Here is a 26,732-nt window from a genome sequence, read left to right as displayed (position 1 = left end):
ATTTGGTTTTGCGCCCATCTGACTGAAGTAAACCTAATCCAATTGCCCATCTATATTTTGCACTCAACCATACATTGCTTCATACCCCTCTCCTCTTACATACATTTTCACCTCCTCATTTTTACATAATCATATCCTCCAATTGTTTTCTTTCATGATTCAGATAGAGCATGTTATTTTATACAACTTTCCAATGTATTTATATTCATTTCATTCTCTTGGCAAAACACGACTGGGAGCTAGCTGAACACACCAGGGGAACCAATGACAAGAGGCATATATGTACTACCACCAATCAGAAACTAGCTCCAAGCAGTGCATTGCTGTTAGGTAAAATTGCATACTGTATCATGAAAGTTACATTTTGACTTTTACCATCCCTTTAAGAAAGACAAGAAGAAGGTAAATACTTGTTAGAGCCACTGTTATGTGCTGGCGCTGGGGAGGCGCAAACTAGTTTTTACTATATCATTGCAAGAGGGAAACCAACACAAAATATAGTGGAATAATAACAGTGTTTATTATAAATTTATTGCAATCACACAAAACAATAATCAGCTTAGAAATGTATCACAACACAATGGTTACACTAAGAGGTATTACAGTATAGTAACACAAGGTAGTGATAAGTCTATACATGCATTACTTATCTTCGCGTTTCGCATAAGGCATTAATAGTGTACAATGGCAGGCAGACAGGTAATCATAACAGTATTTGAGTATTTTCCCCAGTATTTGAGAAACAGGCAGCCAATTCCACACAGGCTGTGTATGAGACTTCTTCAAGATGTTGCCGACAGACTCTCACCCCTCTTAGAAATTCTAACAATTAGACTTTATGTTTAGGAGGTGTGTCTAAAGTAATGTCAATCATATTATTACATTTAGCAAAACAAGTGTTGCTCATAACTGACAAGTATTTTCCATAGCTGAATCCCAGGTTAGTGCCTGGTACTATCTTCCTTATTGCTAGAACATCTGCCTGAGCATAGCACAAAAAAACAAAGTGAAAAACAAGTCTTATACCGTTAAAGATGTATGTGGCATACATTTATGTATATTGTATGGTTTGTATGTGGAATCACTAATTGTCTATCCCCTACAGCAACTAAATTGTGCATACATACATACATTAAAAGATAATAATACTCAATGATCCTTTATAGATTCCTTTTAACTAAAAAACTTTGCTGGAAACAAGCCTAATTAAATTTCTGTATAAGACCTCACAGCATATCATCAGTCGTAACAGGAATAATAGGTAGTACTATGTTACATCCGACCACTTACTGGGTCATTGTGTTTTACCTTGATAATGATATTTTTTTATAGTATCATCTTTTGCTCTAACAAACAATATCACTGTCTGCTAGTAGTCAATCAACCTGTTGAGCGACTGTATAGTGTATAAGACGTCATTATGTTTATATATAGTGAACATGAAATTGGAAGTAACAACCATATATCACATCCATTGGCTTTCTATGTTGATGCTTTTTTCCTTCCAAAGATATGCGGTAGCAGATAATGCTTATAGGGCGATGTGCACAGAGCGTAACAACCACTTCATCTTGATCTCTGGAGAGAGTGGAGCTGGGAAGACAGAGACTTCCAAGAAGATCCTCCAATATTTGGCCATGGTTTGTCCAATCACAGAGAAGCTTCACACAATCAGAGATCGTCTCCTTCTGTCCAATCCTGTGCTTGAGGTACCTATAAGTAACGCATACAATTCTTTTCAAGATGAAATGTATTGTCAAATCTGTTAGACAAGTAAAGTGTCAACAATAACAGGTGTATATTGTGGCAAATGTTACTTTTCCCCAGGCACATATATTATTGCATGAAACAATAGGTCCTTCCATTTTTATTCCTCAGTCAGACATATTGTAAGTGTATTGTGTGAAATTGCTACTCAAAATAGCACTTAGCACATAGCTTTGCCTCATAGCTAGTGATAAAATGACATGATCTAACGAATTAGAGAATTTCATTTTATTACTATAATGGCCCTTTAATTAATGTTACAAGATGACATGTTTCACATGCTGTCAGTCAGAACTTGAACAATAGTATTTAATGGTTAGTAAAAAATGTCCATTGTTTTTCTCCATTTGTAATTTTTATAGCTATATTACAAATATAAAGGACAATATTAATCCTGCTTAAATACCTTCCCAGGCTTTCGGGAATGCCAAAACTCTCCGTAATGACAACTCAAGCAGATTTGGAAAGTACATGGATGTGCAGTTTGATTACAAGGTAATTTTTTCTTCAATTGTATTTCTATAATTTTATGCTTAAAACAATATGAAACACAACATTTTTCTTTTACGATTCAGATAGAGGGGCATATTATCAAGGTCCATATGGAGCCCCGTTTTTCTGGCGGGTGGTCTAAAGACCGTTTCTCCATAACCTGTCTGCCTGCTCTGAGGTTGCGGACAGAAATCAACCCAATCGAATACAATCGGGTTGATTGACACCCCCTGCTAGCTGCCGATTGGCCACAAATCTGCCGGGGGCGGCATTGCACCAGCCATTCACAAGAACTGCTGGTGCAATGATAAATGCAGACAGTGTATGCTGTTGGCATTTATCGATGTGCAGCAGACATGATCCGCTATATCTGATCATGTCCGCTCGCACCATAATAAATAGGCTCCAGATTATACACTTTTAAACAGAGAAAAGAGAAAAAGTGTTGGGAAAAAGAAAATCAATATAAACCCCTAATAGTCACAAAGCTAATAGTGCAAATAGAGCCTTGATCTGGTCCCCAGATCAAGTCTATAACAATTACTTATATTCAGTGAGATAGGGGGGTGCTAACTGTCAAATAATATACTAGAAAGAAAAAAACCCAGAGAGGGAGAAAGCGACAGTGTACTAGCACTCTTTTGTACAATTAATAAAGTATCATAATGAGCTGCTAGAAGAGTAGCCTGGGTCAGGTCAAAGTATAAAACATAACGTTTATTAGATAAAGTTAATATATACAATAAAATGTATAAGGTGAACCCTACAATTGTGTGGTGTGTTAAAACTTAGAATAAAAATGAAAATTAATGCAGGAGACTATTATCCCAAAAAGCTATGAGTCACTGAAGTACTGGAATCCACACAGTTTCAGTGCAAACTTGGATAAGGCTCAAATGCTGAAATATTTAACTACAAAAGGGGATTGACCCCGTCAACAATATTAACTAAATTAGATGCATACGGAGCCAAAGTAAGCACTGGTCTGTGTGGATAGGGACAATGCACAACAATTAACAAAATTAAGGAGCCACTAAATTTATGGGATATAATCTCCTGTTAACGCCTGAATCTGAAATCTTTAGTAGCTTTAACATAATATTTCAAAGCTCTTACCACATCCAAAGAATGTAAAGATCTCTCCAGAGAATTCTTAGGATTAGGACACAAAGAAGGTACAACAATTTCTCTACTAATGTTGTTGGAGTTCACAACTTTAGGTAAAAATTTAAACGAAGTCCGCAAAACCGCCTTATCCTGATGAAAAATCAGAAAAGGAGACTCACAAGAAAGAGCAGATAATTCAGAAACTCTTCTAGCAGAAGAGATGGCCAAAAGGAACAATACTTTCCAAGAAAGAAATTTAATGTCCAGAGAATGCATAGGCTCAAACAGAGGAGCCTGCTAAGCTTTCAAAACCAAATTAAGACTCCAAGGAGGAGAGATTGATTTAATGACAGGCTTGATACGAACCAAAGCCTGTACAAAACAATGAATATCAGGAAGATTAGCAATATTTCTGTGAAACAGAACAGAAAGAGCAGAGATTTGTCCTTTCAAGGAACTTGCAGACACACCCTTATCTAAACCATCCTGAAGAAATTGTAAAATTCTAGGAATTGTAAAAGAATGCCAAGAAAATTTATGAGAAGAGCACCATGAAATGTAAGTCTTCCAAACTCGATAATAAATCTTTCTAGACACAAATTTACGAGCCTGCAACATAGTATTAATCACTGAGTCAGAGAAACCTCTATGACTAAGCACTAAGCGTTCAATTTACATACCTTCAAATTTAATGATTTGAGATCCTGATGGAAAAACGGGCCTTGAGATAGAAGGTCTGGCCTTAACGGAAGTGGCCAAGGTTGGCAACTGGACATCCGAATAAGATCCGCATACCAGAACCTGTGTGGCCATGCTGGAGCCACCAGCAGTACAAAAGAACACTCCATTATGATTTTGGAAATCACTCTTGGAAGAAGAACTAGAGGCGGAAAAATATAAGCAGGTTGATAACTCCAAGGAAGTGTCAACGCATCCACTGCTTCCGCCTGAGGATCCCTGGACCTGGACAGATACCTGGGAAGTTTCCTGTTTAGATGAGAAGCCATCAGATCTATTTCTGGAAGCCCCCACATCTGAACAATCTGAAAAAACACATCTGGGTGAAGAGACCACTCTCCCGGATGTAAAGTCTGACGACTGATATAATCCGCTTCCCAATTGTCTATACCTGGGATATGGACTGCAGAAATTAGACAGGAGCTGGATTCCGCCCAAGCAAGTATCCGAGATACTTCTTTCATAGCTTGAGGACTGTGAGTCCCACCCTGATGATTGACATATGCCACGGTTGTGACATTGTCTGTCTGAAAACAAATATACGGTTCTCTCTTCAGAAGAGGCCAAAACTGAAGAGCTCTGAGAATCGCACAGAGTTTTAAAATATTGATTGGTAATCTCGCCTCTTGAGATTTCCAAACCCCCTGCGATGTCAGAGATCCCCAGACAGCTCCCCAACCTGAAAGACTCGCATCTGTTGTGATCACAGTCCAGGTTGGACTAACAAAAGAGGCCCTAGAACTATACGATGGTGATCTAACCACCAAGTCAGAGATAGTCGAAGATTGGAATTTAAGGATATTAATTGTGATATCTTTGTATAATCCCTGCACCATTGGTTCAGCATACAAAGCTGAAGAGGTCTCATGTGAAAACGAGCAAAGGGGATCGCGTCCGATGCTGCAGTCATGAGACCTAAAACCTCCATGCACATAGGTACTGAAGGGAATTATTGAAACTGAAGGTTCCGACAAGCTGCAACCAATTTCAGACGTCACTTGTCTGTTAGAGACAAAGTCATGGATACTGAATCTATTTGGAAACCTAAAAAGGTTACCCTTGTCTGAGGAATCAAATAACTTTTTGGTAAATTGATCCTCCAACCATGTCTTTGAAGAAACAACACTAGTTGATTCGTGTGAGATTCTGCAGAACGTAAAGACTGAGCAAGTACCAAGATATCGTCCAAATAAGGAAACACCGCAATACCCCGCTCTCTGATTAAAGAGAGTAGGGCACCGAGAACCTTTGAAAAGTTCCTTGGAGCTGTCGCTAGGCCAAAAGGAAGAGCAACAAATTGGTAATGCTTGTCTAGAAAAGAGAATCTCAGGAACTGATAGTGATCTGGATGAATCGGAATATGAAGATATGCATCCTGTAAGTCTATTGCGGACATATAATGCCCTTGCTGAACAAAAGGCAGAATAGTCCTTATAGTCACCATTTTGAATGTTGGTATTCTTACATAACGATTCAAAATTTTTAGATCCAGAACTGGTCTGAAAGAATTCTCCTTCTTTGGGACAATGAATAGATTTGAATAAAACCCCAGACCCCGTTCCTGAAAAGGAACTGGCACAATTACCCCAGATAACTCCAGGTCTGAAACACACTTCAGGAAAGCCTGAGCTTTTCCTGGGTTCACTGGAATGTGTGAGAGAAAGAATCTTCTCACAGGCGGTCTTATTTTGAAACCTATTCTGTACCCCTGAGAGACAATGTTCTGAATCCAATGATTTTGGATTTAATTGATCCAAACATCCTTGAAAAATCTTAGTCTGCCCCCTACCAGCTGAGCTGGAATGAGGGCCGCACCTTCATGCGGACTTGGGGGCTGATTTAGATCTTTTAAATGGCTTGGATTTATTCCAGACTGAAGAAGGCTTCCAATTGGAAACCGTTCCTTTAGGGGAAGGATCAGGTTTCTGTTCCTTATTTTGTCGAAAGGAATGAAAACAGTTAGCAGCCTTAAATTTACCCTTAGATTTTTTTATCCTGAGGCAAAAAAGCTCCCATTCCAAGATTTAAGCCATAAAGCTATTCTAGCTAATATAGCTAAAGACATATATCTAACATAAATTCTAATGATATCAAAATGGCATCACAAATAAAATTATTAGCATGTTGAATTAACTTAACAACACATTATGATCTGGTACTTGTTGCGCTAAGGTTTCCAACCAAAAAATTAAAGCAACTGCAACATCAGCCAAAGAAATAGCAGGCCTAAGAAGATGACCTGAACATAAATAAGCCTTCCTTAGATAAGATTCAAGCTTCCTATCTAAAGGATCTTTAAAAGAAGTACTATCTGCCGTAGGAATAGTAGTACGCTTTGCAAGAGTAGAGATGGCCCCATCAACTTTGGGGATCTTTTCCCAAAACTCCAATCTATCAGTCGGCAAAGGGTACAGTTTCTTAAACCTTGAAGAAGGAGTAAAAGAAGTACCCAGTCTACTCCATTCCCTAGAAATCCCATCTGAAATAGCATCAGGAACTGGAAAAACCTCAGGAATAACTACATGAGGTTTAAAAACTGAATTTAAACGTTTACTAGTTTTAATATCAAGAGGACTAGTCTCCTCCATATCTAATGCAATCAACACCTCTTTTAATAAGGAACAAATATACTCCATTTTAAATAAGTATGAAGATTTGTCAGTGTCAATATCTGAGGCAGAATCTTCTGAACCCAATAGATCCTCATCAGAGATAGATAAATCAGAATGTTGTCGGTCATTTAGAAATTCATCAATTTAATGAGAAGTTTTAAAAGACCTTTTACGTTTATTAGAAGGCGGTATGACAGACAAAGCCTTCTGAATGGAATTAGAAACAAATTCTCTCACATTAACAGGAATATCCTGAGCATTAGATGTTGAAGGACCAGCAACAGGTAATGGACTACTACTAATGGAAATATTGTCTGCATGTAAAAGTTTGTCATGACAACTATCACAAACTACAGCCGGAGGAACAGTTACCACAAGTTTACAACAAATGCACTTAGCTTTGGTAGAACCGACATCAGGCAGCAGGATTCCAGTGGTAGATTCTGAGACAGGGTCAGATTGAGACATCTTGCAATATGTAAGAGAAAAAATAACATATAAAGCAAAATGATCAATTTCCTTATATGACAGTTTCAGGAATGGGAAAGAAATGCAAACAAAATAAGCCTCTGGAAACCAGAAGCAAAAAGAAATGAAGACTTAAATAATGTCAAAAGTTTGGCGCCAAGTATGACGCCCACAACTGACAAAATATTTTTTGGCACCAAAAACGTCTGCAACAAACACGAGCGTCATAGATGATGCAACCACGTGAAAAAACTCGGCGCCAACTAAGACGCCGCAAATGACAAAATTACGTCAACAAACGTAATTCTCGGGCCAAAAAAGTCTTGCGCCAAGAATAACGCAATAAATTATAGCATTTTGTGCTCCTGCGAGCCTAACAGCCCGCAATTTAGAAAAGAGAGTCAATTTGAAAACTTCAGGTAAGAATTTTTTTTTTTTTTTTTTTTTATTATATGCATTTCCCAGAAATGAAACTGACAGTCTACAAAAAGGAAATATACTGATAAACCTGAATCATGGCAAATATAAGTACAAACATATATTTAGAACTTTAAATATAAAGTGCCAAACCATAGCTGAGAGTGTCTTAAATAAAAGAAACATACTTACCAAAAGACACTCATCTACATAAAGTAGATAGCCAAACCAGTACTGAAACGAGAATCAGCAGAGGTAATGGTATATAAGAGTATATCGTCGATCTGAAAAGGGAGGTAGGAGATGAATCTCTACGACCAATAACAGAGAACCTATGAAATAGATCCCCGTTAGGATGACCATTGTATTCAATAGGTAATACTCCCTTCACATCCCTCTGTCATTCACTGCACTTTGAGAGGAACCGGGCTTCAAAAAAGCTGAGAAGCGCATATCAACGTAGAAATCTAGCACAAACTTACTTCACCACATCCATAGGAGGCAAAGTTTGTAAAACTGAATTGTGGGTGTGGTGGGGTGTATTTATAGGCATTTTGAGGTTTGGGAAACTTTGCCCCTCTTGGTAGGATTGTATATCCCATACGTCACTAGCTCATGGACTCTTGCCAATTACATGAAAGAAAGGGTGGGTCCCATGGACTCTTACCACTATGAAAGAAATGAATTTATCAGGTAAGTTCTTACATAAATTGTTTTCTTTCATGTAAGTGGCAAGAGTCCATAAGTTAGTGACGTATGGGAAATAATACCCAAGATGTGGAAGTCAACGAGTCACTAGAGAGGGAGGGATAAAATAAAAACAGCTAATTCCGCTGAGAAATTAAATCCAAAAAAATAATTACGTTTTCTTAAAAATGTCAGAAAATCTCAAATCAAAGGAATTAGAATCAAACTGAGACAACTGCCTGAAGAACCTTTCTACCAAAGGCTGCATCCGAAGAAGCAGACACATCAAAATGGTAAAAGTAGGCAAAGAAGACCAAGTTGCTGCTTTGCAAATTTGATGAACTGAAGCTTCATTCTTAAAAGCCCAAGAAGTGGGGGGGGGCGGAGCCAGCATCCGTAGCAGCAGGACGTGTTCTTTCAGAGCTCTCGTCTCTAGATTCTGTGAATAGCTATACTAATCTCGACTAGAGGCCTTATACTATGCTAATTCCTTTGATTGTGTCCTAGTGCCCAAGGACTCTGTCTTTTGAAACTAAAATGGGACATAAGACACTGCAATAACGCTAAGAATTTGCTGGCCTAACTGTCGACATGAGATAACCCGCCATCTTTGGGGCCTTTTGTGCAATATAGCCACTGTTGGCGGTTTTACTCATTCTCTCATACCGCACATAGACTCAGCCATAAGACATACTATGGAGCAGCATATTTTGACCGCACTAAGTAAGCTGATACACTCCCTGAACACCCATCATATGTCACTCATTGCGGAGTTAAGAGGGACTGTACGCCATAATGCTGACCCACACATTGCTAAGGGGACTGAGGAAACCTCCAGACCTAGCGCTTCACTTAAACCGCAATCGAGAGGAGACATGCCACTCGACCCAGAGGAAACGAGTCTCGTGGATACCCAGAGCTCTGACTCCTGTTCCTCAGACCCAATAGATCATAGTGTGCAGCGCAACATTCTACAGCCCAAGGACTCTGCAGCTGATTATGCACAGCACCACGGGGGACAGATTCATAATCGCTCACAGGCACTTTACTTTACAACATGCCTCAGGAGCAGTGAGGTGCATTGTCTGCCTCTGATTCTAGACCTTACGAAGCTTACTGGTTGTTGTGACGGAGCAGCTATACTTAACATTGCAACGCTACCGGAACAGACCATGCAGAGTGATCCCATACTCTGTGGCAATCGCAATGGTTTGAATCTACTTTCCAAGCTGTGGGACTTCGAGATCCTGATTTACATGGAGCTGGCTGGACAGTTGGAGAGCCCTTTTGATCCTGGGGGCTAATCTGGCCTCTGCTCTCCCTGCTCGCCTACGTGGCGGTCATAAGAGGCACCTAGCACGGGGGTACCTAGAGGGTTTCTCATGTGCTAGAGTAATCTATAATGAACCATGACAGTCAGAATTGACCTAAATCTGTTTATGCACACTGTTACTGCAGGGCTAAAAATTTGCGCTACATACACGATTAATATCAATAAGAGCCAATCTATACGTTAGCAGGAAAAACGCAGCAATGTTGTTAGATTAGCTTTCTGGGTAGCTGTTCTACAGTTATTTATTGAGTACTAACATTCTCTTCTTCGTTTAGCACTTTATTATTATAAACAACATTGCTGCCTTCTATACAGTATAGCACATCAATGTGAACATTGATTCATTCCACGGGCCTAAATGTTACTCATGTTTTGCTTGTTGCATATAATATAAGTTGAAAATTGCATGTCATTCTACAAAGCCTAAATATGTATTAAGGTTCTTTTTGCAAAAGTACTTAGGTTCAGAGAAAGGTGTTTATATTAATTTTTCTATTTAGCTAATTTGTTCTAACTACACAAACCTTCTAGGGACACATTAATAGATAATTATCATTTAAATAATTTCGTCCTTTGTAGGTTGCCATATACAGAGTCTTCACAGAGGGCATAGTTTTATTTTCTTTCTATGTTAGTAAAGGATTAGGGAATTTACATTTTCAATGTATGGTTATTGTCTCTCCTGTCTACATATACTCGCACCTATCTGCAACAAGAGTACCCCTAGTTTGGTATATGAGGTCCTATAGCTTAATTTTATTTGAAGTATTCATATGTAGTGCACCCCATCCCCTGTTCTTTGTGGTATTGCTGTGTCGCCAGCGGCCGAGGTGACACGCTTACTTTCCTTTAGTATTCTTCAGGGTAGTGTGTGGATAAGCCTTTGGGACCTAACATTATTTTATTTAACCAACTAAAAACATATTAACACTTTTTGATTAAGATTGCCTATGGATAATCCTTGCAGTCCTATCTAAACAAGGTGGACGAGCCCAAACTCTCTCCCTTCCATATTCTGTTTTTGATACCATATAGAGAGATGATAACAGTGGATCTTCTATTCTACTTTATCATATACATTGACAACTCTAACTAGGCTCCTGACTTAAGTTTTAGGGGCGACTCCTTCACTGGAGTGTTGCAGCATACTGGTGTGTATCTGTAACTGATAGTTAAAACCCTAGAAGAAGTCCATTATTAGAATATTTTTAACATACCCTACCTGAGTCCGATTACATATGTCTATTCCAAAGGTCATAGGTCCTAATAGACCTTCTGAAATGTATAGAATACTTATATCTAATGTCACTCTAGAGAAATATTAGTAATAGTCCTATACGATTTATATTTGTACTGCCTCCCCCCCCCATCAGGGTAATGAGAGTGCCTGAGGGGTAATAGTATTGTAAATATTCACCTACCTAGGTGAATCCTTCAGCGGTATTAATCTGCTCAGTTATTGTCTTGTCATAAGTTGCTCTTAGTCTTATATCTAACAAGAAAATGAGGTATTTTACCCCCCGTTCACATGTATCTAATAAGAGCAACTTGTTATGATTCCCTTTAATTTGTCATGCTCCAAATAATAAATACACCTATTTTATAATTAATATATCACTCTATAGGAAGTATAATTTTCTCGGGATGTTTAAATTCTATCATTTTATTATGTATCTACATAGGAAACAAAAGGAAAAAAAGAGGTAATGCTTGATCTCATGTATTTGATTTTTTATATGCATACAATGTTTTTTATATTTTTTTATATTTGATTGGTGAGATACATATATAATACTTGAATTAAGATCTCTTTGGGATAGATAATGTTTTGTATGTAAAAATTACCAAAGTAATGCAAAATGTACATTGTGTTCATGTTTTTTCTTTTTCTTGTATTACCTCAATAAAAAATCTTTGATCCTTAAAAAGCCCAAGAAGTGGCAACTGATCTAGTAGAATGAGCTGTAATTCTCTGAGGCGGAGACTGCCCCGCCTCCAAATAAGCTTTGTGAATCAAAAGTTTCAACCAAGATGCCAAAGAAATGGCAGAGGCTTTCTGACCTTTCCTAGAGCCAGAAAAAATAACAAATAGACTAGAAGTCTTTCTTAAATCCTTAGTAGCCTCAACATAATATTTCAAAGCTCTTACCACATCCAAAGAATGTGAAGACCTTTCAAGAGTATTCTTAGGATTAGGACATAAAGAAGGAACAACAATTTCCCTATTGATGTTGTTAGAATTCACAACTTTAGGCAAAAATTTAAATGAAGTCCGCAAAACAAGCTTTATCTTGATGGAAAATCAGATAAGGAGACTCACAAGAGAGAGCAGACAACTCAAAACTCTTCTAGCAGAAGAGATAGCCAAAAGAAATAACACTTTCCAAGAAAGTAATTTAATATCCAAAGAATGCATAGGGGGATATTTATCAAGCCGTCAACCTGAAATACGCTGGAATTCCACAGCGTAATTGTGGCGAGCTTGATCCGACCTAGTTATCAAAGCCTACAGACCGGCAAATGTTGAAATCTGTGACGTAACATACGATCCGCCGGTCTCAATCCGACACAGATCGATGCTTACGTCATTACAGATGTTCCGAATACACATTCGGCACTATTTGACACTTTTTAAAAGTTATCAAATAGTTAACCGGTACACTCACGGCTATTCCGGCCCTGCGTACCTGGTTTTTAATCCGCCACCCTGGAGGCCACGGATGCCATAGGAATCAATGGGAGTCTGAAAGCAGCTAAAACTTATGTTTGATGCTGCCAGATATTCCATTGATTTATTTGGTAGAAAACCAGTTACGTTTACACCTAACACCCTAACATAAGCCCCGAGTCTAAACACCCCTAAACTGCTACCCCCGACATTGCTGCAACCTAAATAATGTTATTAACCCCTAATCTGCCACCCGACATCGCCACAACCTAAATAAAATTTATTAACCCCTATTCCGCTGCTCCCAGACCCCGCCGCCATCTAAATAAACGTATTGACCCCTAAACCTCTGGCCTCCCACATCACTACCATTAACTAAACCTATTAACCCCTATTCTGCTGCTCCCCGACACCGCCGCAACTAAATTAAAGTATTAACCCCTATCCCGCCGCTCTCGGACCCCACCGCAACTAAATAAAAGTATTAACCCCTATCCCGCCGCTCCCGGACCCCACCGCAACTAAATAAAAGTATTAACCCCTAAACCCCTGGCCTCCCACAACACTACCACTTACTAAACCTATTAACCCCTAAACCACCAGCCCCCCTTATTGCCATAAACTAAATTAAGCTATTAACCCCTTAACCTAACAACCCGCTAACTTTATATTAAAATTATACATCCCTATCTTATAATAAATTTAAACTTACCTTTAGAATTAAATTAAACTATATTAAACTATTAATTAACCTACCCTAACTATTATACTACAATTAAATTAAACTATATTAAACTATTAATTAACCTACCCTAACCTACTAAACTATTGGAACAGCCAATAGGATGAGAGCTGCTCAAATCCTATTGGCTGAATGGAACAGCCTATAGGATTTTAGCGGCTCTAATCCTATTGGCTGATTGGAAACTTTCAGCCAATAGGAATGCAAGGGGCGCCATCTTGGATGACGTCACTTGCATTCAAGATCCAGTTTACGGCGGAGACCGTATTAAAGAGTAGCTTCTTATCGGATGTCGTCAGGATGGACCCGCTCCATGCCGGATGTCTTCAGGATGGACCCGCTCCTCGCCGTATGGATGAAGCTAGAAGAGGCCTCATGGATGAAGACTTCGCCGGCTGGATGAATCCTTCAAGCGGAACTACAAAAACTGTAAGTGGATCGTCGGGGGTTAGTGTTAGGTTTATTTAAGGGGTTTTTTGGGTGGGTTTTATTTTTAGGTTAGGGTCTGGGCAGTAAAAGAGCTAAATGCCCATTTAAGGGCAATGCCCATACAAATGCCCTTTTCAGGGCAATGGGGAGCTTAGGTTTTTTAGATAGGGTTTTATTTTGGGGGGTTGGTTGTGTGGGTGATGGGTTTTACTGTTGGGGGGGTGTTTGTATTTTTTTTTACAGGTAAAAGAGCTGATTTCTTTGGGGCAATGCCCCGCAAAAGGCCCTTTTAAGGGCCATTGGTAGTTTATTGTAGGCTAGGGTTTTATGGGGGGGGGGCTTTTTTATTTTGAAAGGGCTATTAGATTAGGTGTAATTCTTTTTGATTTTTGATACTGTGGTTTTTTATTTTTTGTAACTTAGTGTTTTTTATTTTTTGTAACTTAGTGTTTTTTATTTTTTGTAACTTAGGGTTTATTTTTTTGTAATTTAGAAATTTGTAATTGTAGATTTAAATAATTTGAGTAGGGTTAGGTTTTTAAATATGTAATATAGTTAATATATTTGGTAGTTTAATGTAATTTTAGTATAATAGTTAGGGTAGGTTAATTAATAGTTTAATATAGTTTAATTTAATTGTATTATAATAGTTAGGGTAGGTTAATTAATAGTTTAATATAGTTTAATTTAATTCTAAAGGTAAGTTTAAAATTACTATAAGATAGGGATGTTGTAATTTTAATGTAAAGTTAGCGGGTTGTTAGGTTAAGGGGTTAATAGCTTAATTTAGTTTATGGCAATGTGGGGGGCTGGCGGTTTAGGGGTTGATAAGTTTAGTAAGTGGTAGTGATGTGGGAGGCCAGGGGTTTAGTGGTTAATACTTTTATTTAGTTGCGGTGGGGTCCGGGAGTGGCGGGATAGGGGTTAATACATTAATTTAGTTGCGGTGGGGTCCGGGAGCGGCAGGATAGGGGTTAATAACTTTATTAAAGTTGCGGCAGGATAGGGGTTAAACATTTTAGTATAGTGGCGGTGTTTAGTGACAGGGTATAAATAAAGTTGGTAAAAAGCCGAATAGCAGCGAGATCTATGACTGCTAGTTAACAACAGTCCTATGTTCATCGCCCTGTACTTGGTGCGTGGATTTTTGCCGGCTTTTTTTTATAAATATGGAGATCGTATTCAGATCCATGGCTGCAATGTTAGGCGAGTGTATTGGTGCCGTCAAATGCAAGAAACCATCCTGAAGAAGCTGTAAAATCCTAGGGATTCTGAAAGAATGCCAAGAATAATTATGAGAGGAACACCAAGAAATATAGGTTTTCCAAACCCGATGATACATTTTCCTGGAAACAGACTTACGAGCCTGTATCATAGTGCTAATCACTGAGTCAGAAAAACCTCCATGCCATCAAATTTAGAGATTTGAGATCCTGATGGAAAAACGGCCCTTGAGACAGAAGGTCTGGCCTTAAAGGAAGTGGCCAAGGTTGGCAACTGGACATCTTGACAAGGTCTGCATACCAAAACCTGAGAGGCCAAGCTGGAGCTATCAGAAACACATAATATTGTTCCATTATGATCTTGGAGATCACCATTGGAAGAAGAACCAGAGGCGGAAAAATGTAAGCAGGTTGGTAAAACCAAGGAACTGCTAGAGCATCTACCATCTCCGCCTGAGGATCCTTGGACCTGGAAAGATATTTCTGAAGCTTCTTGTTCAGTTGCGGGGTCATCAGATCTATTTCTGGGGGACCCCACATCTGTTCCAATTGAAGAAACACATCTGGATGGAGAGACCACTCTCCCAGATGTAAAGTCTGACGACTGAGATAATCCGCTTCCCAATTGTCTACTCCTGGGATATGAATCGCAGAAATTTGACAAGAGTTGGATTCCGCCCAAGAAAGTATCAGAGATACTTTGTTCATTGCTGAAGAACTGTGAGTCCCCCCTTGTTGATTGACATATGCCACCACTGTAGTGATATTGTCTGTCTGGAATTGAATATAAAGTTCTCTCTTCAATTGAGGCCAAGCTTGAAGAGTTCTGAAACTAGCACAGAGTTCTAAAATATTGATTGGTAACCTCGCCTCTTGAGGTTCCCAAACCCCTTGTGCTGTTAGAGACCCCCAGACAGCTCCCCAACCTGTAAGACTTGCATCTGTTGTGATCACAGTCCAGGAAGGACAAACAAAGGAGGCCTCTTGAACAATAAGGTAATGGCTTAACCACCAAGACAGAGATTGTCGAATGTTGGGACTTAAGTATATCAGCTGTGATATCGGAGTATAATCCCTGCACCATTGGTGCAACATGCAAAGCTGAAGAGGTCTCATATGAAAACAACCAAAGGGGATCGCGTCCGATGCTGCAATCATGATACCTAAAACTTCCATGTACATAGCCACTGAAGGGAATGATATAGACTGAAGGTTTAGACAAGCTAACACTAAATTAATTGGTCTCTTTTTCTGTCAAAAAAAAAGTCATAGACACTGAATCTATCTGGAAACCTAAAAAGGTGACCTTTTTCTGAGGAATCAAGAAACTTTTGTAAATTGATCCTTCAACCATGTCTTTGAAGAAACGACACAAGTTGTTTTGTGTGAGATTCTGCTAAATGAAAAGATTGAGCTAGTACCAAGATATCATCCAAATAAGGAAACACCACAATACCCTGCTTTCTGATTACAGATAGAAGGGCACCGAGAACCTTTGAAAAGATTTTCGGAGCTGTTGCTAGACCAAATGGAAGAGCGACAAATTGGTAATGCTTGTCTAGAAAAGAGAATCTCAGAAACCGATAGTGGTCTGGGTGAATTGGAATATGAAGAAAAGTGTCCTGTAAGTCTATTGTGGACATGAAATTACCTTGCTGAACAAAAGGCAGAATAGTCCTTTTAGTCACCATCTTGAAAGTTGGGACTCTTACAAAACGATTTAAAGTTTTCAGATACAGAATTGGTCTGAATGAATTCTCCTTCTTTGGGACAATGAACAGATTTGAAATATATAAAAACCCAAACCCTGTTCCTGTAGAGGAACTGGAACAATCACCCCTGAAAGCTCTAAGTATGAAACACACTTCAGAAAAGCCTGAGCTTTCACAGGGTTTGTTGGAACATGGGAAAGAAAGAATCTTCCCATAGGAGGTCTTATTCTGAAACCTATTTGATACCCCTGAGAAACAATATCCTGAATCCACTGACTTTGGACAGAATCTGCCCAAATGTCTTGAAATAATTTTATTCTGCCCCCCACCAGTTGAACTGGATTGAGGGCCGCACCTTCATGTAGTCTTAGGGGTTGTATTTGGTTTCTTATAAGGCTTGGAATTATTCCAATTCGTGGATGGTCTAAATTTGGAACCAGAGGCCTTAGGGGAAGGAGTGTTTTTTTTTGTTCCTTAGACTGACGAAAGGAACGAAAATGATTGGGAGCTTTAAATTTACCCTTAGATTTCTTAACTTGGGGCAGAAAAACTCCCTTACCCCCAGTGATAGTGGAGATTATAGAATCCAATTGAGAACCAAATAAATTATTACCTTGAAAAGATAATGAAAGTAATCTAGATTTAGACATGATATCTGCATTCCATGATTTAAGCCATAAGGCCATAAAGCTCTTCTAGATAGAATAGCTAAAGACATAGATTTAATATTAATCTTAATAATACAAATATAGCATCACAACTGAAATTATTAGCATGTTGAAGTAAAACAACACTGTTAGACAAATCAGGATCCAATAGCTGCTCTGCTAAATTGTCCAACCAAAAAGTTGAAGCAGCAGCAACATCAGCTATAGAAATATTCCATAGGAATAGTAGTACGTTTGGCAACCATCAACCTTAGGAACTTTCTCCCAAAGCTCTAAATTAGACACAGGTAAAGGATACAATGTTTTAAACCTAGAAGAAGGATTAATAGAAGTACCAGGCTTAGACCATTCCTTAGTAATCATATTAGAGATAGCATCTTGAATTAGAAAAACTTCAGGAGTAACCTCAAAAGTTTTAAAAACAGAATTCAAACGTTTGCTATTCTTGTTATCTAAAGGAGGACTAGATTACCCAAATACCCAAAGTAAACAATACTTCCTTTAACAAAGAACGGATATATTCCAACTTAAAAAGAAATGAAGATTTATCAATTCCAGTCTGAAGTAGAATCCTTTGAGCCAGAGAACTCCTTATCAGCAGACAATACTTCAGTATGCTGTTGGTCAATACAAACTTCATCAGAATTATGAGCAGGAAGAGGCCTTTTACGTTTATTTGAAGGCGGAATAGCAGTCATAGCCTTCTCTATGGCTGCAGCAATATAATCTTTTATATCTACAGGAATATCATGTACATTAGACTGTGAAGGTTTAACAGTAGATGTATTTGTACTTATTGAAACTTTATCAGCATGAAACAATTTCTCATAACAAGTACCACATACTTGAGCTGAAGAAGAAAGATCAGCCAATTTACAGCATACACACTTACCTTTGGTAGATTTGTTTTCAGGCAACTTGGCTCCTACAGTAACATCAGAGGCAGGATCAGTTTGAGACATCTTGAAAAATTTAACAAAAAAAAAAAAATAACATTTAAATAAAATATATAATTTTTCTCAAAATAGCAGTTTCAGGAATGGGAAAAAAATGCTTATATGAAAAACAAAAGCAAATACCATAGCCCTCTGTAACAAATGAAAGCAGAGAGCAAAAGAGGGAGAGACTTAATATAACAACATTTTTGGCGCCAAAAATGATGCCAACAAGGATGACGCAAATGCTGAGAAAAAAACTTTTGCCGCCAAGGTTAACAGGAAATGACACAATTTGCATCAACAAAAATGCAAGAAATAACGTGACTCAACAAACGCAACCTTTGCGCCAAAAAAATTGCACGAAAAATGACGCAATAAATAGAAGTATTTTGCACCATTGTGAGCCTAATTTGCCCGTGAAAATTTGAAAAAACAGACCAAAGTTACAGCTAGCTGAAACCTCAGGTAAGTAAAAAATATACAATTTCTCCCAAACATAATTTTCCATGCTGAAACTGTTAGACTGCAAAGGGAAATAAACATAGACCTGACTCATGGCAAATATATGCAATATATATTTGAAACTTTAAAAATATAAAGTACCAAGCATAGCTGAGAGTGTCTTAACAAAAGATATATAATTACCTGAAGACACCCATCCACATATAGCAGACAGCCAAACCAGTACTGAAACATATCAGCAGAGGTATTGGTAGAGGAGTATAATTTTGTTCTGTAAAGTAAAGGAAGGTGGCAGATGAATCCCCACGACCGAATTTACAGAGAGCCTTAGAATAGATTTCCCATAGGTGAAAACATGGCATCATTAGGCAGATACTCCCTTCACATCCCTCAGACAAACACTGTACTTTGAGAGGAACTGGGCTTCAAAATGCTTAGAAACGCATTTCACAGAAGAAATCAAGCACAACTTGCTTCACCATCCTCCAACGAAGGCAAAGTTTGTAAAACTGAAGTATGAGTGAGGTGGGAGGTGTAGTTATAGGCTCATGGACTCTTGCCACTTACATAAAAGAAGTATATATACAGATATACAGTATATAGGAAAATCTATTTAAAAATACTTAGAACATATTCTGCTATGTGCAAAACATTGGGATGTGAAATATTTACAGTAAATACACAGTATAACACTTTATTAAATGTGAATATTGCATAAACATGCTTTTACATGTTTTCATCTACTTTACTGTAAAGGGCTCCAATGCACTTTTATATATATATATATATGTATTTATGTGTTTATATGTGCCTGTAAATACATAAATACAAATGTACACGCATTTATATAAGTTGTGCTCTGGTGTTAGTAAAAAAAAGGCAGGCAAATGGCTTTAACATAGAGATACATACATACACATGTCTAAAGATGTATATGTATTTATGTGTTTGTGTGTATATATATATATATATATATATATATATATATATATATATATATATATATATATATATATATATATACACATATATATATATATATATATATGTGTGTACAGTTGTGCTCATAAGTTTACATACTCTGGCAGAATTTATGATTTCTTGGCCATTTTTCAGAGAATATGAATGATAACACAAAAACTTTTCTTTCACTCATGGTTAGTTTCCATTTATTATCAAATAAACTGTGTTTACTCTTTTTAAATCATAATGACAACAGAAACTACCCAAATGACCCTGATCAAAAGTTTACATACCCCAGTTCTTAATACCCTGTATTGCCCCCTTTAACATCAATGACAGCTTGAAGTCTTTTGTGGTATTTGTGGATGAGGCTCTTTATCTTCTCAGATGGTAAAGCTGCCCATTCTTCCTTGCAAAAAGCCTCCAGTTCCTGTAAATTCTTGGGCTGTCTTGCATGAACTGCACGTTTGAGATCTCCCCAGAGTGGCTCAATGATATTGAGGTCAGGAGACTGAGATGGCCACTCCAGAACTTTCACTTTATTCTGCTGTAGCCAATGAAAGGTAGACTTGTCCTTGTGTTTAGGATCATTGTCATGTTGGAATGTCCAAGTACGTCCCATGCGCAGCTTCCGGGCTGATGATACATGATTAAGAGCCTGTTTAGGCTTGAAACGTTGTAATTTCTACTCAGGACCCTATATGAAATAAAGGTCTTTTAAAGAAATTGGAGGCTGGAATATTCTTTATACTTGAATACAAATTTTCCTCCAGTATTTTTGATAACATACTGCATTCATCTTGCCATCAATTCTGACCAAATTTCCTGTGCCTTTGTAGCTCACACATCCCCAAAATATCAGCGATCCACCTCCTTGTTTCACAGTAGGAATGGTGTACCTTTCATCATAGGCCTTGTTGACTCCTCTCCAAATGTAGTGTTTATGGATGTGGCCAAAAAGCTCAATTTTGGTCTCATCACTCCAAATGACTTTGTGCCAGAAGGTTTGAGGCTTATCTCTGTGCTGTTTGGTGTATTGTAAGTGGCATACTTTGTGGCATTTGCATAGTAATGGCTTTTTTCTGGCAACTTGACCATGCAGCCAATCTTTCTTCAAGTGCCTCATTATGCATCTTGAAACAGCCACACCACATGTTTTCAGAGAGTTATTTGTGGGTTTTAATTTGCATCCCGAACAATTTTCCCGGCAGTTATGGCTGAAATTTTAGTTGGTCTACCTGACCGTGGTTTGGTTTCAACAGAACCCCTCATTTTCCATTTCTTGAATAGAGTTTGAACACTGCTGATTGGCATTCTAAATTCCTTGGATATCTTTTTATAGCCCTTTCCTGTTTTATACAGTTCAACTACCTTTTCCCGCAGATTCTTTGTCAATTCTTTTGCTTTCCCCATGATTCAGAATCCAGAAACGTCTGTGCAGCACTGGAAAAAAGATGCAAGGGTCTATCAGGAGTCCAGAAACTCATTGACCTTTTATACACACACACTAATTACAAGCAAACAGATCACAGGTGAGGATGGTTATCTTTAATAGCCATTCAATCCCCTTTGTGTCAACTTGTGTGCATGTATCATGCCAAAATCACCAGGGTATGTAAACTTTTGATCAGGGTCATTTGGGTAGTTTCTGTTGTCATTGTGATTTAAAAAGAGTAAACACAGTTGATTGGTAATAAATGGCTTCAGCCAAACACTAAACATGAATGAAAGAAAAGTTTTTGTGTTATCATTCATATTCTCTGAAAAATGGCTAAGAAATCATAAATTCTGCCAGGGTATGTAAACTTATGAGTACAACTGTACATATATATATATATATATATATATATATATATATATATATATATATATATATATACAGTGGGACCTCGGTTTACAAATTTAATTCGTTCTCCGGGACGTTTCGTATTGCGAAAAATTCGTAAACCGAAACACGGTTTCCCATAGGAATGCATTGAAAACCAATTAATGCGTTCCGTAGGTGAGAAAAAAGTCAAATAAAGGCTCCAAAACCTGCTGCAAAAGGCTCCAAAAGGCTCCAAAACCTGCTGCAAATGGCTCCAATGGCTCCAAAAGGCTCCACAACTTGCTGCAAATGGCTCCAAAAGGCTCAACAACTTGCTGCAAATGGCTCCAAAAGGCTCAACAACTTGCTGCAAATGGCTCCAAAACCTCTCCAACACCTCCACACTGCTACCCACACTTCAGTATGCAGGGGCAAACCGGGACACTTGTTTCGTATTGCGAAAAAAATTCGTAAACCGAGGGGCAAACCGGTACACTTGTTTCGTATTGCGAAAAAAATTCGTAAACCGAGGCTTTTTTTTAAAGAATTTTCATTCGTAAACCAAATTTTTCGCTTACCGAGTCGTTCGTTAACCGAGGTCCCACTGTATATATATACACATAAATACATATACATCTTTAGACATGTGTATGTATGTATCTCTATGTTAAAGCCATTTGCCTACCTTGCCTGCCTTTTTTTCCCAACACCAGAGCCCTTATAACTTTTTTGTGCAATTTTTTTTTATTAGATAGTGTTATTATGAGTGAAACTGTACTTAGTAATGTATTTTTGCAAAACGGTTAACAAGAGCTCTGAGGAGGTGCTATCCCGATGCGCATTCGCTTCAGTTGCGTGATAATATTAACTTTCAACTTGTTATGCGATCGCTACACCCAATGCTTACAAACAGCTGCGATAAAAACCCTTTTCGCTCACCACTTGTAATCTGGCCCTTACTGGTGCAGTGTACTTGGGTAAGCAGCAGATGAGTTTACTGTATTTATAGCTGATGCAGGAATACCCCCATATAGAGGTTGATTTAATCTTATGTATTTTTGTTTATATTGCCATTTATATAGCCCATCTGGTAGTGTTTTTATAAAAATGTAAAGTTTTGCTTATTTTTTAAGAACATTGTGCTGATTTTCAGACTCCTAACCTAGCCCCACAGTCTCAGATGTATACACGCGTTTACAGGCTCCTGTTTATGTTACCTGTCTTTTCATATGCAGGGGAGGTGGGGAGTGTTTCCTCTTTTTGTTTACCCAGCCCCTTTCAGTGGGTGTCCCAGACTACCTCATCAACAGTGCTTAAATGGGAGCTTCTAAGTAAGTTTTTAAAAGGTTTTATACTGGATTTTTAGATCAGTATCTGTGCATATTATTCTTTATAGTAGTGTCCATGATATGCAGTTATATGAAAATTGGTGTATACTGTCCCTTTAAAGAGTTTTTTTGTTTAATATTCTAATTGGGGTAGTATACATCACAGTAATAGCAATTAGGTGCCAGTAGTCCTTGAAAGGTATGATGAGCTTAGACTATGCAGATCTTGAAAAGGAGAACAGATTTATAGAGCAGCTGTTTACAAATTTGACCTGCTACAAAATAGTCTTCAATGTTTTCTATTTCTAAATATAAGGTCCCACCTCAGGCTTGAGGGTCATAGTGTGTTTTCCATGCTTCTTATCTCTATTAATCATGTATAGTCTGTGTGCTTGACCCATTGAGATGTTTTTCATTACATTCACCATGACCTCAATATACTTATGTAGAGAACTAACTGTTAAAAAATGGCAAAACTGTCTCAGTTTGAGAACTAAAGCCTTTGGTACCTAGAGAGGCCCTCATATATAATCTAGAACCCAGTGTGGGATCATGAGGCAACAAGTTACATGTGCTTTGCATGTATACTTACACTTTGATCGCATCAGGTGAAGTCCCCCCCCAAATACAACATGACAACAGTATTGCACATGTGCAAAATACAATCATTTGGCATCCCTGGACCCAGAAAGAGACTTTTACACTTTGGATTTTGGATAAGGACCGTGCCTATAATCACCTCCCTCATCAAGCTACCTCATACATTCCAATTTAGGATTTAAAGTTGAATCATTTCAATACATTTTATATTTAAAGTTTTGGTTTTTAATTAGTTACCCCATATATATAATATCCATGGTGTCCTCTATGCAATATAATATGGAATTATGAGTCACTGAACTCTCACTAACTGGATATAATCAAAAAGCATTTACATATGGTTGAATATGTATATATATAAAACATAATCAACAGTACATTGACTGTGTCACCAAAACAAGTTGAGGTCTATAAGGAAAATAATAAATATTGAAGGCAGGTTGTCAATATCTTCAGGGAGCACCTGCTGGTGGGCACATCCTGAGCTACCTAATTGAGAAGTCTCGAGTGGTTCATCAGAATGAGGGGGAGAGGAACTTTCACATATTCTACCAGCTGCTGGAGGGAGGCGAGGATCATCTTGTTCGTTGGCTGGGTTTGGAGCGTAACCCACAGTTGTACAGTTACCTTATCCAGGTAAGAAAATCCAACCAGTGAATTCTGTATAATGAAAGTTTCACTGTCAACAAAGACTGCCTAATTCTTCCCTGCAGGGTCAGTGTGCCAAAGTAAGCTCCATTAGTGACAAAGACAACTGGAAGCTTGTCCGAAGAGCATTCACAATCATCGAGTTCACAGAAGCTGATATTGAGGTGAGATCAGGGTATGTTTTACAGAAAAGTGGCAGGCTAATGATGGTGGATGTGATAACCAATATTGGTTCTTTAAAATTACAAGGCCCCGGGTAAAGCGGGTTAACCAGAGAAGGGTTATAGCGCCTGACTTCACTCAAGTGCAACCTATACTTTCAACTAAAAACTAATTATACTATCGCAACTAAGCTAATTTGCGCTGGTATTACAATTTGAAAGTTATAGTTTGCGCTCGAGCGAAAGCAGAAACTGAGCTAGAATATTACGCTCGACTTCAGACCTGAAGTAAACTGTAAAGGTAAAAAAATGGTAGCACAAAACACATCAAAATCACATCAAAATGAAATATTATACACATACAGTATATACACTTTTTAATAAAAACATATCATATTAGTATTAATAAAAAGGCTTTAAATGGGTTAAAAGGGATATGGTATATGGCAAAGTAATTGAGTTGAAAGGGCTGAAATGTATGTATGTATATATATATATATATATACACACACACACACACATATATGTATGCATATGTGTATATATGTGTATATTTACATGTGTATTTATGTGTTTATATGTAAAAAAAAATATGTATGTGCACACATACTTACATATAGCAAAAAAATGAGGCGGCACAAAGATATTTTTGCTATACTATTACCCTGAGACCCATGAGGGTGGTCTATTTGGTGCTGCACCGGACATTTATGAGTTAATATTAAGGAAACACACAGCAGTGATAGTGCTGATCCCGTTGTCTTTTTCATACATACTTACATATATACATATGTCTCCTTAAGAATGATGGAGGAAACTAGATGGGGGCTCCTTGCCCATGTGCTTAGAGGAATATGGTTGAACCTCACTGACGAGGCCCAAAGAAGGCAAAAAGCACCATCTGGGGTTGCCATGTTCCTTGTTCAGAAGAGGATTGCCTGGTATTTCAGGGCTGAACTGACCTTATAAGGCGGAATCAGACTGATATATTACAGGAAAGTTCTCCTTTGTGAAAATCACAATTGGGCTAAAAGAGGCTGCCCCTAGTTGGTAAATCTCCCTAGAACAAGCTACTGAGCTGTTGTTCATTCCTGGTAGAGTGCTTCTCTTTCTGTATATGTTTGCAATATGACCCTGGGGAAGTCTCCCTAAGGGTGATGGGGGAAATCAGACGTGGACTCTTTGCCCAATGTGCTTAGAGGAATATGGCTGCACCTCACTGACAAGGCCCAAAAGAAGGGTGAAACAATTTTCTGGGGTTGCTATGTTCTTTGTTCAGATTAGGATTTCCTGCTTTTTCAGGGCTGGACTGACCTTGTAGACTGATATACTACAGGAAAGTTCTCCTTTGTGAAAAGCACAGTTTGGCTGAAAGAGGCTGCTACTAGGTGGTAACTCGCCATAGAAAAAGCTACTGAGCAGTTGTTTGTTCCTGGTAGAGCGCTTCTGTTTTTGTATGTATATCTATTTATATATATATATATATATATATATATATATATATATATATATATATATATATATATATATATATATATATATATATATATATATATATATATACTGTTTATATATATATATATATATATGTATATATATATATATCTGTATATATTCATATAGATATATAGGAATAGATATATATTTTCAAAATAAATAATTATATATATATATATAATAACACTTTTTTCTTTTGAGAGTTTCACATTCATGATTCCCTTTTTTGCACCTAATATTTGTACACAATGTTTGTCCACACAATACCAATTAGGCTTTGCTTACACACTATTGGCTAACACCAGTATTTAACCTGATAGCAGGTGAACACCATTAGATCTCTGATGAAGCGCATGTGAGCATGCGGGAAACGCGTCAGATCCAGCCCTGCACACTGTGACTGTGTCTCTTACTTGCCTGTTCATTAAACTAACCACTTTGGAATAGAGTTTGCAGTTCCTCGTCTTTCTTTCTTCTAATACTATATATATATATATATATATATATATATATATATATATACATATATATATATAAATATTTTAAAATAAAAAGAACATTTTCTTCTATGTGAAGAACATTAGAATATAAAGTATTCCTAACTAGCGCATGAGCGATAACTGTCCTATAGAAGTCTATGGGGAGAAGAAGTTAGTGCAGTCGGGGTATCGAAGTCTTTTTTACTTTATACTTGTAATACTTGTGCTAACCTGGCCACTATCAGTGGCGTCACTAGGGTTGATGTCACCCGGTGCTGTAAGTTATGGTGTCACCCCCCACCCCCCAGAAAGCAGACACACACAAACACAAAAACAAAGGCACACACACATACAAACACTCAGACACACACACACTCAGACACACTTAAAAACACACTCAGATGCACACACAAACACTCAGAAACACACTCAGACACACACACAAAAACACAGACACACACACAAAAACACTCAGGCACACACACAAACACTTAGACACACGCACACAAACACTCAGACACACACACACACACACAAAAACACTTTTAGACACAAAAACACTCAGGCATAAACACCAAAACACTCAGACACATACAAAAACTCAGGCACACACAAAAAAACTCAGACACACACACATACAAAATATGTAAACTGCACTGCATCAATTATTAAGCTCATGCCTAGAGCTGCTCCCTGGCTCAGCAGAGCATCAAATGAAAGATAAACAGTGCACTCTAAAAATAAATCACTAAAGAAAAGGTTTAGGCACGCAAACTTTGAAAATTA

At 37.9% G+C, this 26,732-nt stretch overlaps 1 protein-coding gene across 1 annotated transcript in view; it reads left to right on the top strand.

The window, feature by feature from the left end:
• The window catches only part of MYO1H (myosin IH), a 372,029-nt gene that overhangs the window by 90,043 nt on the left and 255,254 nt on the right, over positions 1-26,732 (top strand). The window contains 4 exon segments of the mRNA XM_053702119.1: positions 1,511-1,709; positions 2,182-2,262; positions 23,618-23,797; positions 23,875-23,973. Of these exon segments, the coding sequence (XP_053558094.1) occupies positions 1,511-1,709; positions 2,182-2,262; positions 23,618-23,797; positions 23,875-23,973 (559 nt within the window).

Source organism: Bombina bombina, chromosome 2 (assembly GCF_027579735.1).
Source record: "Bombina bombina isolate aBomBom1 chromosome 2, aBomBom1.pri, whole genome shotgun sequence".
NCBI lineage: Eukaryota > Metazoa > Chordata > Amphibia > Anura > Bombinatoridae > Bombina > Bombina bombina.
This window is presented reverse-complemented; position numbering and strand designations above follow the sequence as displayed.